Genomic DNA, 18,732 nt, shown 5'->3' on the forward strand with positions numbered 1-18,732 from the left:
ATGGTTCCTGCTCACTGTATATGATGATGAAATATTAAATGATATTGTGTATTCACGGCTGCTGGTTTGCCAAGATTTTGCTCAACCGGGTGGGAACAGTTATTCCTCCTTTAGGCTCAACGTAAAATATTTTTTATGAAAAATATTTTTCTTTTTCAGAAAAAATATTATTTTATTTTTACTTTATCGGTGTTTGGCAAAGGTTTACATCAAAGTTGAGGTCGAGTTCATCAGGCAGGACATGTAAAATAACTTGTCTAAAATTGATGGATAAATTATTTTTGTTTATAAATATTTTACGACAATCAAATACCAAAAAATAAAAAATATGACATCAAGGATTTGTATATTCAAGCCGTCAATTTATTCAATTGTCACTTCTTTTTTTTTCCGAAGAACCCATAAAATCCTTAACACGTTTTATTAAAGGTTATTGCTCCCATAAAATCCTTAACACGTTTTATTAAGGTTATTGCTCAATGGATAACTCTATAATAAGTCTTTCCACTAGAGTGAATTTTAACAGCTTATAAGCAAACACCATTTATGCATACTCGTATGGTTTACATATGGTAAATTAATTAGGGGAGCAAATCATGCGGATTGGACAGGTTGGAGGTATAAATTGGGCTCAACTCAACTTATAATGCTTATCGGGTAGGTTAGAGGTATGACTTGGATCCAACTCGATGTGTAATGTATAATTTGGATTCAACTCAATATATAACACGTTCAACGCTATAGATTATTCAGTAATCTAATTTACTAATACACTGGATTAATATAAATATAAGACACAGCTCTTCAAGTAAAATTTTACTTGCGTATGTAGCAAATTATAAGTTATTTCTGTTGAAGTTGGGATAATATCCGCTTATTGGCCCAAACCGATCGGCATGCAAACAAACCAGGCTGATCAAGCCGGACCAATTGACCCTGATTGCAACGTAGTACGAGGCTTGGTTTGCTGGGCCAATCAGGTCACACAATAAGCCTAACATCCGGGTCATGAGAAAGTCGTGAGAAATTATGGTAATGTAAAACCAGGATCCTTTACAACAATGGTGGATATTCGATCATAACCTATAGCACATTAAGCAAAAGATCAGGTATATGTGGAATTAATCAAACACAACAAGGATAACATTGTCCAAGATTGGCATTGCAAGGTATTCAACATTGAGAGCCTGAGGAGAAGGAAGCATCAACAACATCAAGGTTTTCGCGAGAAGGAAAAAAAAAAACAGTTTCATTGGATTTTTATAATGTTGTTATACAGTTTCAGATAAAGAGAGAGAGACACAATTGCTAATCTAACTGGACTGAAACAAGATTAACGCAACAATTTGTTTACGATGGCCAAATCGAAAGAAGCACTATAAGGGCAAGCTAACTTGTGTCCTAACAACAAATAAGTAAAAACTGAAGCTTTACATTGATATTTGCTGATGTTGAGGTAAAACTGGTCTTTTTTCCAACATATCGTAGTGGAGAACAAAATTATCCTGCAGCAAATTTATGTGATCCATTCAGGGGGCTAGAATTCAATGGTAAGTACCCAAATTTGGGTGGAAATGAATGATGAATAAATTGACCAAGCAATCAAAAAAAATCCAGACCTTGCGGATTGTTTCCCACGTGTTTGGATCAAAACAAATGTAAGATGCTCTCTCATACGTGTTCGTCTTAACAAGTGGCTCCATGTTGGCAATCTTCATAAACCACAGTCGCAGCTCTCTATGATAGAACCAACCTCTGGTATAACTGCAAACAACAGGCACTCCTCTCAGCCAAAAAACTGGAACCAAGCTTTAATGGTGAGTAAAGTATGGCAAAATGCTTTTTAGGTACTGACACAATTTCAAAAATGGAAAACAAGGACACTCTAATAAATTGCATTTTGAGGTAGGTAGACATAAGGCATAGCAAAGGAAACTGGGACAAAAAAAAAACAGAAAAAGAAAGAATACAACGAACATAACACAGTTCAAATGACCAAGAGAGCATACAGTTCATTCGCAGCATGCAACTGGGCTTCGTCTTTTGGCATGCTGCATAATACCAATAACATATTATTCATTGAGTTCACAATAATAAGATTCAAGATTAACAGGAAACCATTAAGAATTGTACCTGTAAAAAATATAAAACAAGGTGTCCAATGGGAACTTTGAGAAATAAGCTTGCTGCAGCCACCACAACAATTTTAAAGAGAGGAAAATCGCCAAAAACAGAGCAGACCAACAAGAACAAAGAACAACTCACATTTAGAGTAGGTGGCTGTTTAGCAAAATAACATTGTGGCACAGTAAACTCAGGGTCTCCCTTGGCAGGCTCGTCAGACCATGGGGAACCAAAAGTCTTGTGAAGATTTTCTGTTGAGTTCAAATTCAATCCAAGTGTTGTCAGATCAATCCCGAGTGCAAGAGACGTTAGATCAGGGTCGCTCATCCTTATTACACTTAACAAACCAAGCAAACCATATTGGTCAGGAGCAGCTTGTGCAGCCTGCATAGATTTCACGCCCTGGTCCCTATATGACTGATTTACAGCAGAAATTTGCTGCAGGCGAAATTGAGATTGATTCTGGTGCTGCTGATACTGCTGGATAAGCTGATCAAATGACCCCATCCCAGAAACCGTATTTGAAGAACCATGAGGTCTTAATCCCGTGCCTGGTAGTCCGCCCGTCTGTATTAACATGACCAAACAATTCAATATGTTAAACCATAGTGATTAAAAAATCATTATGATTTGCAAGACCACATTGTAAGATAAAGATAAACGCCTAATCAGTAGGTTGACATATCAATAAAATTTTCCATTTTGAAATTGAAATAAAATAAATAAATAAAATACTCCCTCCGTCCTTGTCCATCTTTCTATTTTGGGATGTCCCAAAATACATGCACCATTAAAAATGGATGTACTATTTTTTATAGCATTCCCATACTATCCTTTTGACATTGATTTGGTTAAACAAGTGCACTAATTATGGAGTACTCCTTTGTCTTTTACAAAGATAAATTTGGAAATTCACTCTTATCAATGCAATAAAAAGTATTACCTCCGTCCTTGTCCATCTTTCTATTTTGGGATGTCCCAAAATACATGCACCATTAAAAATGGATGTACTATTTTTTATAGCATTCCCATACTATCCTTTTGACATTGATTTGGTTAAACAAGTGCACTAATTATGGAGTACTCCTTTGTCTTTTACAAAGATAAATTTGGAAATTCACTCTTATCAATGCAATAAAAAGTATTAAAAACCCACTACCATATAAAGTTGGAGTTTCCAAACACCCCAAGAATTTTGGGAATGCGGGAGTACAAAAATTATTGTTTTGTTCCATGTAGCAAAACAAACCAGTTCGACTTCCCCATGATATCCAAAATGAGTTTTTATTCTGATCATTAATTTTTAACTGCAACAAATCAGCTTCCATGACTACAGTCAGAAAGCCAAAACTCCTTTTGGGAATTTAGTAATTTACTGGCACGGCGACAGCAGTCGAGTGGCACACTTCAGGTGCTGGAGCCTGGAGTAAAAAGCAGGTGGATATTTGGGTTTAGGTGAAATATTTCTTTCATATTCAAATACCAGGAGTGAAAAGAAAACCAAAGCCCTTAGTTACATTTGCTTCATTGTATCCATACACCCCTTAGTTACATCTGCATTAAACGATTTCATACATAACACACCTGTGATTGATAGGTGGAATGTGACGATGGGAATATATCTGAGCTGTGTAAATGGAGAAGATCCTGATTGTTTATATTTGAAAAGGAAACACCACTGCTGCTGACTGATGGTGTATGTTGCTGTTGCTGTTGCTGTTGCTGCTGCTGCTGCGGACGATGAGATGAGTATGTCCCTCCCAGGTTGAATCCAGCAGATCTCCCCATCTGCACATTGATACATACAAGAATGAGGGAAAAAAGTGCATAATGCATCTGATGATACTAGCGTAACATTAAAAAATTCTCAAATCTTCACAAGTTAGCACTCACAGATAAATGCTGAGACTGCAACATAGACACAGTATTGTCATGAAGCTGTTCTTTCTGGTGCATATCCATGGTATAATCCGCATTACCACCTGGGCAAATCTAATAGCAGAGTCAATAACATGGGTCTAAAGATGCAGCTATTTGAAAATGTGTCCAACTCCTAAGCATTAGCGATGCAAAAATAAAAATTTAAGCTATTAGATTAATTGAGCCTGTCAAATTCCTTCACAAAAGCAGGTATATACTGTATATACGAGGGAACAGAAGAAAACATTTCATGCACATTATCCGAAACACGGACAAACATGCTTACCAGATAACAAGAAAATCAACAAAAGCACAGCAACAAGCACACTTAATACCACCAGAACAACTAGCCATATGAAATCAAAGTTTTAGTTGTACTTATTAGCTATTCAAATCCCAACTTGATAAATGATTCCACCAACTAGCATCAGCCGAAAAAAACAAGCAGAATCTAGTGGGAAACTCGCCCCAAAAATATCATTAAAAAATCAATAGGACAAGCTCAATCAGGTAATGATTTAAACAAACTACGTGTACCTGAACTGTGCTAAATTGAGCAGAGGAGCTGATCAATAGAGAAGAAAATTAATATAATATTAATTGTAATGGAAACCTATACACCATGCAACAATCCCCCAAAAGGATTGCTTTAGGTTCAATAGAATGAAAAGCCTTGTAACTTTTAAAAATACAATTACAATTATCTGAGTTTAAAATTACATATAAAAGAATTGTAATTCAAACAAATAGATTGTAGTGGAATAATTACCAAAAATCCAAATTAATATAAAAAGTACTGTGCCCTCTACCTGCTGTGAGTGGAGGGCCCAAAATTATTCCTTAGGTGGGACTCCAGATTAAGGAGTTACTTGCAATGCTCCTGAGAGAGATATCATTATCCCTGTTTTTATATTCAGGAATGCACTAAACCAACTTGTAAACTTTCTTCTAGTCTCTCTTTTTGGTGTCATAAATTCCTCCCCACAAAATGAAGAATTCCCACGACAATAAGAAGGATTGGGAAATATAGGAAATTTCACAAAATTCTCAAATAATTATAAAATTATTAAAAAAATCACACCCCCCAATCCTATCATGTGAGTTAAACATCATCTTCATGTCAATCAATCAGTCCTGTCTTCCCAAAAGCTCACAAAGATGACAAGATGAAGTAATTCCGATGATATCCACCAGGAGTCTTAATGTAAGTGTAACAAGAGTAAAATGCAATACCACCAGGAATCATAAAGAGACGATGGACGGTGACGGAAATAAAAGAGGAGGAAGAAGAGAGAGATCCAGATCCTCCAACCTAGATCCACCAAATGGTCCAAACCGAGCACATCCACAGAATCATAATTCAATTTCTTTGTTCCTATTATGCCATTTGACTCGCTTCCATTAAACTCATTGTGAAAGCTGGACACCCCTGAGACCAGAACCTAAGTTCTAAATATTCCCCCTATGACATGCAACATGGGCAATTAATGGTACAATTCACTCAGCTATAATGTGCTGACATGGAACTGAAATTGAGGTTCAGTTAAACAAATAATTATCCACCATAAAATCAATGAAGAGATATCATACGTTTTTAAAGTACCAAATTGTGTAGCTAGTTTTTAGCTCATAAAACTAGCATCTTTCCAATAACATGCCATACACAAAAAGTATGCAATATCATCTACCTTCAAAGTTAATGGGCACCTTTGAGAGCATAGTGGGACTGAAAGGAATAAATAAGGGACTATAACCAAAATAATAATGTTTTCAATTGCAGCCAACTATTCAGGAGTAAGATGACGCAAATTGAAACTCCCAGGAACCATTACCTACTTATCACTTCTCTTAGTCTCCAGTGCTGTTAGATAATCCAATTCAGCACTTAATTCTGAATGGACCAAGTGATTATTTAATTAAGTGCGTTTATAACGCAATTTGAATATAACTTTAAAATGTAAGCGCCACTTAAAAATGGGATAACATTTTAAGGGACAAGGACATCACTTATCACTGAATGCTGACCGCTTAAAATTCAAAAAATCTTCATTTTTAATCACCACTTAAAAACTTCAGCACTTAAAATTCAGTTCTTAATATATTCAGTGCTTAACTTTCAGTTTCATCAAACAGCACCTCCATTCCTGAGTCGACAGCAAAGAAGCTAAGGAATACACGAGAAGATTTTCTTCTTCTTTTTTTCATAATTGAGAAGATATTCTTTAAGTAGCCCAAAAAGTATAAATGTGCCTGGACACAATGGGAGACGAAACAAACAGGGAATGGAGAAGACTGGATGTGACCTAACACCTCTAGACTTAATGAAAAGCTTTTCATTTAAATCTGATTGCAAAAATCAACATGTTAAATCTATGGAAAGTCAAAAATAAACATTGATCTGTGTTGCATAAAAGATCTTGAATCAATGAATAGCCTTCTGCAGGTTTGGTTTTTTAAGAAAATTTAAAATAAAAGGTAAAAGTGCCCGGCTTTGGCACTCATTGCTGGCAGATTCTGGCATGGAATGGAAATGAAGTGCACAAATATACGACATTTTTGGGAAAGAAAATAGAAAAATAACCATCATTAAGAAAGACACATGGATAAGAGATATACAATCCGAAAACCAACAAAACCAAACAGGATACAAAACCCATAAACCCGAGCAACCTAACCCTCCAATGCCCAGCTTCTACCAGGTAAAATAAAAGTCAATGGGGAGTAAAAGCGACCCCTAACTGGCATCAACGAAAATTCTCCCTATGGGAGTGAAAACAAGACATTTAAAAAACTGAAATCCGGGATGTTAAATAACATCAACATACAAGCCTTTTTCTTGTTTTCCATCAATAATTTTTTCCCAGTCCCTAGCCTCAGACTTTGAGGTATTGCAGCATTTTACTCTTGCAGATCACATGTGTTGCACAGATTTGTAGCTTTATACATTCTGCACCTTCCTACATAATTTCCATATAGAACTCTCTAACAAGTTAACGCTCTAACAGTGGAGAAAAGCAAAACAGAAAAGAAAACAATATTAAAAATAAATAAATACAGACCAAGACACAACTATTAAGCACAGTAAGCACACATATCTCAACTAATACCCCCTAAATCTTCATAAAACAAATATATAATTCTATGAACCAATTCGTGTGCTACTGCAATAAAGGATTCAATAAAAGTGTTGTTCAGGACTATTATCCACCTCACCAACCATCATATGTTAAAGATTATATAATAGCATTACAACACAGATATAAGTTAGACCCAATATTTGATACAGATTGCATTACAACATAACGAACATAACTTACACCTGGTATTTGATTTAGATTGCAATATAAGATAAGCTGGGTCAACAAAATGTGAGCACCTTTAAATCCTGGTAAAGCCGGAAAATCTTCATTTTGGATGCTGAACTCTTGATTTTGTTGAACAATGGGACTAACACCAAGACTTTGTTTCCGCAGTGAACCTGAATTTAATTTTTGTTAGAATAATCATCTAAAACCAGGGTCATCAACAAAGAAGAACTATCAAGAAGCAAAAAGGTTAAAATTTTAGTTACCCAATTGTCCTTGAGGCCCACCAGAAGAATTGGGACGGCTGGTCAACTGAGGGAAGTCATTGATATCAAAAGGAGAACCATCATTGGTATTCACATCGTTCAACATTCCCATAGAGCTTAGGTTATTCATTGCTTGTACATGGCTTTGAGAAAGTGGGCCACCAGCACCAGGATAAGAGTTTCCTAGCATCGACATCATCTGTGGAGAAGCTGAATCCAGAAAATGTAATTTATTGTAGCTGAAGCATCATCTAGCAAATAAATAAATAACTCATCTTCTTCTTTACAGTAAAAGAAATTAATAATTTCACATGTTCTAACCAGATTAACAAATGCGTAAACAAAATTTAATTAAACATGGTGTCCACAAATGGTTAAATAGCTTTCTGTCCATTTCACAAAGCAAGAAATCATGCCCACAAGGTCAAATACCAAAGAAATATGAAAAAAGAAAAAGAACAATAATTTGAGCCTTGTTCCCACGAAGGCAGAAAAATATGATCCAAGCCAAGTAAACTTTAAGATGTAAAGAAAATAACCTCAATCACAGCTTTCTCTCCATGAAGCATAACAACAACAACAACAAAGAGAGAGAGAAGAAATACACAGTTAATTGAGGAAGAAAAATGAACTCGGTATGAACAGCACTAACAGGAATAAACGGACCTAGAACCAGCCTCAACCACATTAAAGGATATATATATAGGCAATCAATCTGACTCAGGTCATTCCAACTCCCATGGTATAAATTTTGCTCCAGACTGACTGATTTTGGAAAAATTGATGTTAATCACAAGCTTCTCGTAGGAGGTTTCAACTATTTCAGTTAGACTAAAATTATATATTGAGATTTGACAGGCCATTTGATTTACATCAAATCAATGACATTTAAGGGTAAAATAAATTGTAGTCCACAAGTAGGTGAAAACTGCCTACCCAAAAAAATTAAAAAAAAAAAAAAGGGTGAAAACCATGCAACAAGGATAATCTTCAACCACCTTAAAGGCTACAGGTAACATCAATCTAATTCAGGTCATCCCAACTCCCACAACATAAATCCTGCTCCAGCCTTACCACCATCAGACCAAAATCTTATTGTTGAAATTTATACAGATAATTACTACAAATCAATGATATTTATAACCAGGCATCTAAGAGCAGCCAGATAATCAAAACAGCCAGTGGCGATTAGTATTGGCTTTATCATGTTCAGAGAAGCACAACATATCCTACTCCTACCACCAAGATTTACCAATATAATAATGATTCTTCATGAAAAGTTGTCATTTTAGCATATCAAGAATTTTCCGCTTTGAAATATCATGCTCATATGCTCAAAATCAAAAGCCTTTGTAAACCATTCAGCACCAAATTGTCGGCTTTATCATCTCCCAAGAAACACATGATATCCTACTCCCAAAATATACTAATATGTACTGCAGATGACGACTCTTCATGAAAATTCATTCTTGCATATTAAAACTTCTCTGCTTTGATATATCATATTCATGCCAATATACACTAAAACGAGAAAAAAGCGATATTTGAATATTTTATTGTTATCTTGACAGCTGCCGAACTTCTAAAATCAAGTTCCATTGTGAAAGCCCCATTTATGGCTAAAGTCCTCTTTCTCATTATAATACTATTATGTAGATGCAACAGAATTTAATAATACTGTAAAAAATATTTTAATCATACAATGCCTTCCTGACAACTTATCAGACCTCCAAAAATGTATTAAAGATAGTATTCAGCATCCATGGGACAGTTATCATATTCTTTGCGGTTTGAGAGGAAATGCAGTCTTCAGGATACTAAAATAACTATGTCAGCAAGAAGTCCAAAAAGATCACATTATTCTTCCAAGGGAGAGTTTCTAAGTGACATAAAATGCAACATCATAACTGTAGTTGTAGCAACATTCTCTTGAACCAATAATAAAAAAAACCAATTCAATTTATAATACCTTGTTGGAGGACACCACTCATTAATCTATTTGGACCTTGCACAGTTAAATTTCCAGAACCACTATTGGAATTTAAACTTAGGCGAGAAGCAAGACCAGGAACCGTTAGTCCACCAGAATTTATGGTCCTCCCTATGTTGCCCCCACCAACTATGTTTCCAACTGAACTCGTAATACGAGGACCTGTATTTCCAAGAATCGGAGACACTCCCAGTCCTGGAACAGCATTTCGGTTACCAATTGCTGCAGAGGTTGGAAGAATCCCAGGAATAGAACCACCGACTCCATTCGTGCTACTACTAAATCCAGGGTTTCCAACAACATTCATACCTCCCCTATTTGTTACCCCTGAGTGACCATGCGAGCTACCATGAGATATCTACAAATCCACACAAAAAATGAAAAAGAATAGACACAATTGAGAACTAAAAAATAAATGATCATATAATTTATACGCCTTCATTTATATTTTATTGTCTTGTAGTCACAACATATTATATGGAAAACATATATGTCTACCTGAGAAAGACCAACAGGAAGATTGTTAGATGCAAATCGTCCACTAGAAAGGCTTCCACCAGGTTGTTGAACCCCACTTGAAGGAACACTATTTATTGTTGAATTTCTTGAAGCAAGTGTGCCTGGCATGTTGGGGACGTTAAAGCTCCCATGTATATTATGCAGCCCTTGAATAGTTCCTGTAAAAGAAGTTTTGGTATTAGTATTATATTGAATAAAATATATATAGTAAGGGGTCAATGGGTGTGTGAGTTCTTGCCAAGGAAAAAAAAATACTTCAGCATAATCCACTCACCCGTGTGGTGATAAACAGGGGAGGCCGCACCAGATTGAGCAGAAAAAGATGTAGCAAAAGATCGTCCAGTGCTGTCTGGAATATTTGAACCCGATCCGTTCAGAGATGACTACAGCCAGAAGAGTGATGATTTTGCAAGAAAGAAACAAATTAAACAAGCACCAGAGTAACATTTACGTTAATCAACTCATATCACTACCAAGTAAGTAATTGTGCAACCGGAAGCCAAAAGCTAAGATTAGCAAGACTAGTGATGAAAATAAAAGAATTCAACTACTATAAAGCATAAATTAGAAGAGAAATGCTTGAACATTTAATTTTCTAAATGCATGTCTAAGGTGTCTTATGGTCCCTTATGAAAGGTGTCATATTTATTCTTAATGAGGTACCTTAATATGCCTGTCAGGCACAGTTGAGACTCCTTCCTGCCACTCAAATTTGAAAACCCTGTGCTCCTTTCTCAAACAATTTAGAAATGTTTACAATTAAACCTCTCCTTGCGCAGAAGTTGGAGATCCCTAATCAGTGTGCTATGTCATATGTGCAGAAGGACCTCCTGCGTGCTCCTATTGAGTTCAACCTTATCTGAAGCACTAGTTGTTTGATATCTATTGGGCACCATGAAAGGAAAGATATCTTTGTGATTTTTCATGCTGTGCTACAAGTGAGGCATTTTATTGGTTTAATTTCTCCTTTACATCTAAACTTTCTTCAAGAATACCAGGTCCAAGATGTTGTAGAGAATTGCCATGTGTCTTACCAAAATAATTTTATGGGATGGAGTTTGATTGTGCATGTATTTCCAGTATTTCTCTCTTAATTCACTGTTTCTTACCAAATCCGACCTACACAGTAAAATATATCCCAAAAAAAACAAAAAAAAAAAAACAAAAGCTGACACAAAAAAAAAGTACACATCTAAACACGGACACAGGAGAGAGAAAAAAATATATATGTATCATTTTTTATATCCTGAGTGATAAAACCCAATATCATACCCAAATATCAGTTAAGCGTGCATAAAACAAATTAATCCAGGTTGAGTTTCAATAACAACCAAGATATCAAATATATCACAAATATTGCAACAACTTCCTAGCTATATGCAGTGATTACAAAGAATTCTTTCCAGTATTCATATTATTCCCAATTTAATGCTGAATTCCAAATAATTCCAATGGTCACAAATGCCAGTATAATCATGATGCATATATACCAACACAGAATGGCCCCCATTGTACAAAACTAACCCAAAAAGACACAATCTTAAAGACTATAAGAATAAGATGAATCAACAAACACCACATATTTCCATCACATTTGGTATCCAACAAGTGTGGAGAATAAAAAGAAAAAAGAAAAGAAGAAAGAACGCAATAACTAATTCCCAAGGCATCAAGACATACAATGTATTCATTCATTGAAAAAACAACCTAACAACAAGGCTAAAACTCTGGCATCATTGTTATATAAAGAGGTCATGTAAAGAAGAGACAATACATTAAGTAGCCCTGACATCGTATAAATGTCAAAAAGTCATGCAGGTAATTGTTCTTTGCTGAACAGCAGGTTTATGTTGTCTTCCGGCAAATTGAAAATATTCTGAAATTTGAAGCTGCTCCCTGTGTAACTAACCTATAATCTGAAAATACAACAGATTAGAGAAACAGGTCAAAAGCATACTTATAGGTTGCAACCAAATGCAAGCACAAGTTATAACATGCAAAAACAAACAAGAGACTGAAAGTAAGAGAACAATTAAATGAAATGAAAAGGCCACAATATACACATATATACACACAGACGAGAGACGGAACGCAAGTGACAAGTCAAGCATAAAAACAAAAGGTGTTGTCCACCTACATCTACTAACAGTATTGAAAATACATGACAATGATGCCAAACATTGAATCAATCCTGCATAGCACTGTTCTTGATAAAGTTCAGCTTCCAATTGCACTTGTCCCCATCTGAACTGATTTGAATGGAAGGCAGCAAGTCCATGGGAAATAAGATAATATGTTACAAATGTGGTAAAGAAGGCCACAATTCCTCTGATTGTTGAAAGGCAGCAAGTTCAAACAACCAGAGTTCATTCTGGAAAGGATCGTGTTCAAACCTGGGCAAAAATGCAAAGGATGATCTGAAGCCAATTCCTTCCATTAAACTACAAAGGAATTCTATTTCAGCATTATCAGTCCCTTTATCAAGGAGCTTGCTCAGTTCGGGAATACACAAATGAGTTCTATAAGATGAGAACACGAGTGCAGTTGGCTGAGACAGAAACACAGGTGATTCATCGTTTTTTAATGGGATTAAGGCCAGGCATAAGAAAGCATGTGGAATTACAGCCTTGTTGGACCTTAGCAAGTGCTGTTCAACTGGCAACGAAGGTTGAAACACAACAAAATCAGTCCAACAACCATTCAAATCAGTTCAGAAGGGGACAAGTACAATTGGAAGCTGAACTTTATCAAGAAAACATGAGTCAGAAGGCTGGAGCAGCAAACAATGCTATGCTGGAAAATAATACAGCACATGTTGCCTATGGACCTGGTCGAGGCCAGGGATGTTGAACGACAAATACTACTACTGCGAGTAGTAGTACACCATTTCAGTCCATGGGAAACAAGATAATATGTTACAAATGTGGTAAAGAAGGCCACAAGTCCTCTGATTGTCGAAAGGCAGCAAGTAACTTGCTTATCAATGAAGGTGAATCAAACAACACAGAGGGTCGATATGATGAAGGTCTGCTAGAATTTGAAGAAAATGAATTCATATTTGAAGATAGAGAACTTCCAAGTCTGGTGGTACGTCGAGCCATGTTAACACCAAAACAACCAGAAGGTGATTGGAGGCGAAGTAACATTTTCAGAACTAAATGTGCACCTCACGGACAACTTTACAACGTCATTATTCGTGGAGGCAGCTGTGAGAATTTAGTTTCCAAGGAGATGGTTACAAAGCTGAAACTAGAGGTGCATCCACATCCAAAGCCATATAAGATAGCTTGGTTCAAGTAAGGAGGTGAAGTAAAGGTGACAGAACAATGTCTTGCTCCTTTTTAAATTGGGAAAAGTTATTCAGATAAAGTTTTGTGTGAAGTGGTAAATATGGAGGCTTGTCATATGTTATTGGGTAGACCATGGCAGTTCAATAACAAGACTGTCCACCTTGGTAAAAAGAATGTTTGTGCCTTTTATAAGAATGGAGTTAAGGTGATCCTGGCTCTAATGGAAGATGAAGACTTTCCTAAGTCCAAAAAGGGGAAGGATATGCTTGCTTAACACCGCGGCAGTTTCTAAGTGAATTTGAGGATAGTGGAGTTGCATATGTGCTGCTGGCCAAGGAAAGAAAGGAGGAACTGCAAGAAGTACCGGCTGAAATTGACAAGTTGCTGAATGAACTAGCTGAAGTTTTCCCTGCTAACTTGCCTGCAGGATTGCCAGTTTGCCACCACAAAGGAGTATCCAACCCCATATTCGTGATCTGATTTGGGATGGATTCTTGGTGCGACATACGGCCAGATGTTGTTCCAATGCAAAAATCAGATTACTTCAGACCTTGGTTCATGATTTATCTTCAAGCAAGTTTTGAAGATTTCACAAGAGAGCTCTGAAAGTTTGTTCAAAGTTATTCTTTGTCAGTAACAGAGGCTTATTGTGATTTGATAAAGCAAGGAAAAGAAGAAAGAAAGGATGGAAGGCTTTACTCGGGCTCATCATTGATCGTTGTAAATTGTTTCAAACTCAAGGTTGAGTTTTCTTCAAGGAAGAGGGTCTGATGCAAATCAGTAAAGGTACTTTAGTCAGGATTATGACAGTCAATGGTGTCTCAGAAAGTATCTAGTCAAAAGTCTATTTAGCAAGTAATTATGATATGGGAATCTGAAATTGTTATGGGAATAGCAGAAGTCATTATTAATGACTTGTGGGTAGTTTGAAAGTCAGTTTAGGAAAAGTAAGTGTCATTAAGAGTTGTCTTATAAAGGCGACAACCTCTATATGTTTTGTATTCAAATCTTTCTCAATATAATTTGAGTTATTTTCAGAGTATAAACAGTTCTTAAGGCTTTTTCCCAGATTTCCCTTTGGAAATCTGGGCCCGACGGTGATTGGAGTATTCCTAGTCTCCCTTACAGTTGTAAGAAGACTTCTTCCTTTTTCTGTTTGCTTCACAAATGCAAGCACAAGTTATAACATGCAAAAACAAACAAGAGGCAGAAAGTAAGAGAGCAATTAAATGAAATGAGAAGGCCACAATATACACATACATATATACACACAGACAAGAGAGACGGAATGCAAGTGACAATTCAAGCATAAAAACAAAAGGCGTTGTCCACCTACATCTACTAACAGTATTGAAAATACATGACAATGATGCCAAACATTGAATCAATCCTGTAAGTACCTACAATCTAATCCACCACAAATTCATCACTCCTCATCCATTTTCCAAGTTCAAAACAACATGGCATCATACTTTCCTTCCAATAAATATGTGCATCATTTCTTACATATAATACATCATAATTTCCTTCCAGTGAATATTAGCATCATTTCTTGCATATAATACACCAAAAAGAAATATCACTTATCACTTCCCAGCAAGCAGATTACAAGTTACTTCTTGGATATTAGATATGCATGCATATAATTGCATTAAAATCTAACAATCAAATGTAACCATAACAAATTTATCTTGCCAACAATTAGGAATCTTCAGCAGTGGCATACAAAAAAAAAAAAAAAAAAGGGTAAATTTGGTTACATCAGAAGGAACATTCCAACTTCTGACAAATAAAAGGTCATATGAAAAAGAGAAATCCAAATTAGATCATGCCACGGCCTTCCTCAGTATTTGACAGTTGACACAAGTTGCTGAATAATGATCTGCTTGAAACATAATGCCCTTATCTATCTACCAATCGTGTTATTAAGTGGGAGATGATATAGGATTCCAAGCCTTCTCCAAAAGAAGGAACCACCCACCAAATATATATATATATATATAAATAAATAAATCTTAAGTGATTGGAACTCACTCAGAATGAGCCTCAAAAATAATATATATATCCACCGCTAAAATTTCCAGATTACATGCAACTGTATGAACTTCCACAATTATGAATTACCACGTATTAAGCTCCAATGCAGTTCCACAAGAAAAATTACTCACAAGGTACTAACTTCAACAAAATCCTCAAAAATTACATCCATAAATATAGTAAAAATTTATACAAAAATAATAAAAGGTAGAATGCAAATGCCCCTTTCGTTAAGTATCCACATTTGAAGGACAAAAAATGAATTCAATGAAAAAAAATTAGGCAGTACTGCTGCACAAATAGCACCATGCTACCACCCATTCACACAACCAAAGAATGTCAACCACCAACCACTTGAATAGTATAAAAATGCAACCACGCAGTCTCATTGCTAAACAGACACAGTACAAAAGCCATAAACAATTTTTCACTTACTATAGCAAAGAGAAATAAATAAACGGATACTTCAAAATTCGTCAAGAACAACATGTTATTGATCGAAAGGAAATTCACACACACACACACAACCAAAAAAAAAAACACAAGTTTTGGTATAAAAATGAAAACAGTAAAGCTAGAAAAATAAAATGTATAGTGGTTCAACAGTTTCAGATACGTTCACACACAAAGAACCGTTACAAATCAAAATTCACATAAACTACATATTGACATAATTCACCAAACCGTAGATAGGAAATTCCGGTTATTTAGAAATAAGTCGATCCCTCTCCAAGTCCCGAACCCTAAAATATATTGCCACGAATATAATTCTAGGGTCAATATATATAGATACAGGTACGTATATATAGAGAGGGGGTTTTATGTGCACTTACCAGAAAGATCGAGGAAGAGTCAGATCTGTGAGAAAACAGATGAGCTACTGATCTGAGTTTGTGACGATGAGTCGAAGAGAGAGAGAGAGAGAGAGAGAGGAGAGAGAAAAAGACCCCAAATCCAAGCCCCCACTAAATCTTAAACCACGGTTTAGTTTAGACGCGTCCTATGGGCTATCGCTATTCGCGACTGAAGCGTTTTTGCACCACTCGTGTCTACAAACTCTAAACACATTTTGTTCTAAAATCTTCATCAATTATATAAAGTGATTTGCTGATTTCTAATATAAATTTTCATATAAAACGAGTGCCTATATGTAATATTGTACGAGTAAATCTTATACAAAAAAAAAAAAAATATATATATATATATATATATATATATATATATATATATATAATGATGATAAAAAGATAATTGATATTAGTTGTATTTAGTGTTAGACAATTGTTTTTTTAAAAGGTAAGAGCAAAAGGCTAATCAAAGTTTAGGTCGAATATTCACTTCTAATATGCCCAGTAGATTTATCATTGGACTAAGGTGTTTTTTAATCTTTAGGTCTGGAGTTCGAGTCCCTGCTGAGTGTTCCTTATAACTAGCATTTGTGGACAAAATTAAACAAGGCAAGTGGCATTTATAAATATTGAACAATGAGCCTTAAGAGAAGTACAACGGCTGCCAGAATGAGATAGTATGAAACATGAAAGAAGGTGGATGAAGGGTGCGTGCAAAGTATTGAGGTTCGATTCAATCTTGTTCTTGCAGTGACTTGTCCGATCCGGGTGGAAAGGCGTCCTTCTGGGTTTTCGGGAATTAGTCGAATTGTTAAGGACCCTTGTGTTCGTGCCTTTCTGAATATTCCGAGTTAATATATAAAATTAAAAAAAATTGGTGGAATGACTTAAGATAAAGCGTTGGAAAATGTTTTTAAAAAGCTTTTAAATTTAAGTTGAAACATCCGGCATAATAAGAAATAATGAAAAAATAAATTTATAGAAGTTAAGAAAAACCATGATACATAGGAAATAAAAAATTCCCACTAATATAATTATGTTTTCATTGACATTTGAAGGAATAGAAGGTGTATACATAACAATGAATAAAGAAAATTTATCTGACGATAAAAAGTAAGGATAATAATGATAATGATTGATGATATATAAATATATATAAAAGATTCCCTTTATAAATTATTAAATTGTGTCATAAGCATCAATTTCTATGGATTTTTTTGTTTTTTCGGAAAGCTAATTTCTATTGAGTTGCTTTTGCTGGTTAGTTGTGTTTAATTTTTGTAAGAGAAATGAATCCACATCATTGACCATATATTCCAAATTTTCAATAGTCTAAGTCACTCAAATGATTTTGGAAAAAAAAAAAAAAAACACTTAATTACTTAAAAAAAAAAAATTATTACAAGGACAAGTCACTCCTCAAATAAATTTATTAATGGATTTCAAATTAATAACATTTTTTTTTTTTTTTTGCTAATAAAAAACTAGAAATACAATCCTAAAAATATTTAAAATAGGGATTATTACATATAAATGATGGTAATGACCTATATTTACTATCTAATAGAGTCATAGTCTTATAGTTTCAAAAAAATAAAGTTGACCAAAATGCTGATGTGGACCTGAAAAAACACTATTTACCATCACTGAGATACCACTTTTAGGCATATAGGTACCACTTTTTATGCACAGAGATATCACTTTTTATGCATCAGATACCACTTTGTTTTAGGCATAGATGTACCACTTTTTTTTTTGTAACACAAAAAGTGGTACATATGTGTCTAAAAGTGATACCTCAGAAGATAAACAGTATTTTTCCATGTTTTCATATTTTCGAAATATGAGACTTTGACTCCATCAAATGATAAATATTGACCATTAACACCATCTATATGTAACAATCCCTTAAAAATATGTCTATCCAAAATTTATTAAACTAGGAAAAATTCAATTACTCTCAGACCCCTCTTTAGAGAGTGGAGTGCGCTTAGAGTACCAAGTTACGTGTAAATTAAATAATTAAATACAATCCTAAACATATTAAGGATATAATTTTTTCTTAAAATTAAATATAATAAAATATTTAACCAGTATAATCATATATTTTGTTAACTATATGATTACAAATTCAAACCCCATCTTGGAAGAGTTCATCATCTCTCCTCAATGGAGTAACAAATTTTTTTCCCGGGCTGTGAACACTCTTCAATTTCAAATTTTTTTTTTGGTTTCTAAAAATTGTGAACGATTGTTCCTATGGAGAGAGTAATTCATAATTAAGCACGATTAGAGAAAACTGTATTCTTTTGGCAGATTTTATTCCTGATTTTGCATAGTTGACGAGTACAAATTTGTTTGGTTCTTTTAGTCAATATCTACAGCTATGAAGGCAGTGGATCATGATGAGAGTTGACTTTGCTTATGATAATT

At 35.0% G+C, this 18,732-nt stretch overlaps 1 protein-coding gene and 1 non-coding gene across 6 annotated transcripts; one reads left to right on the plus strand and one right to left on the minus strand.

Annotated features, from left to right (window-relative positions):
• Positions 1-722: 722 nt before the first annotated feature.
• LOC132269497 (probable NOT transcription complex subunit VIP2) lies at positions 723-16,469 on the minus strand. Of its 5 annotated transcripts, none has more exons than XM_059770699.1 (16): positions 16,285-16,469; positions 16,136-16,194; positions 11,899-12,040; positions 10,399-10,507; positions 10,104-10,282; positions 9,585-9,963; positions 7,616-7,825; positions 7,421-7,522; positions 4,018-4,106; positions 3,709-3,912; positions 2,266-2,691; positions 2,134-2,186; positions 2,010-2,051; positions 1,620-1,764; positions 1,435-1,505; positions 723-1,083 (listed from the first exon to the last, which is right to left on the minus strand). In XM_059770699.1, the coding sequence occupies exons 3-16, from the start codon at positions 11,914-11,916 to the stop codon at positions 1,077-1,079; spliced, it is 2,034 nt and encodes a 677-aa protein (XP_059626682.1). In that variant the 5' UTR covers positions 11,917-12,040; positions 16,136-16,194; positions 16,285-16,469; the 3' UTR covers positions 723-1,076. The 5 variants fall into 5 exon arrangements, with proteins under 5 accessions (XP_059626682.1, XP_059626681.1, XP_059626683.1 ...); XM_059770698.1 differs by having other exon boundaries at positions 16,131-16,194; XM_059770702.1 differs by having other exon boundaries at positions 724-1,083; positions 10,399-10,473; positions 16,131-16,194; positions 16,285-16,466.
• Positions 10,399-10,479, plus strand: LOC132272288 (small nucleolar RNA snoR35). Its single transcript, XR_009470029.1, has one exon. It is a non-coding gene; the product is annotated as a small nucleolar RNA snoR35 (small nucleolar RNA).
• Positions 16,470-18,732: the final 2,263 nt, after the last annotated feature.

This window comes from Cornus florida, unplaced genomic scaffold (genome assembly GCF_030987335.1).
Source record: "Cornus florida cultivar Cherokee Brave unplaced genomic scaffold, ASM3098733v1 CherokeeBrave_3.0.0_Hap2_Chr08, whole genome shotgun sequence".
Classification (NCBI taxonomy): Eukaryota; Viridiplantae; Streptophyta; class Magnoliopsida; order Cornales; family Cornaceae; genus Cornus; species Cornus florida.

What these genes read in the sequence shown, in the direction of transcription:
- LOC132269497 (XM_059770700.1), bottom strand. An exon ending in GAGTGGTGTCCTCCAACAAG is followed by an intron (nt 7,826 to 9,584) that starts GTATTATAAATT and finishes TTCTGGATTCAG; the next exon opens with CTTCTCCACAGATGATGTCG. An exon ending in GGCTTTACCAGGATTTAAAG is followed by an intron (nt 4,107 to 7,420) that starts GTGCTCACATTT and finishes AGATTTGCCCAG; the next exon opens with GTGGTAATGCGGATTATACC.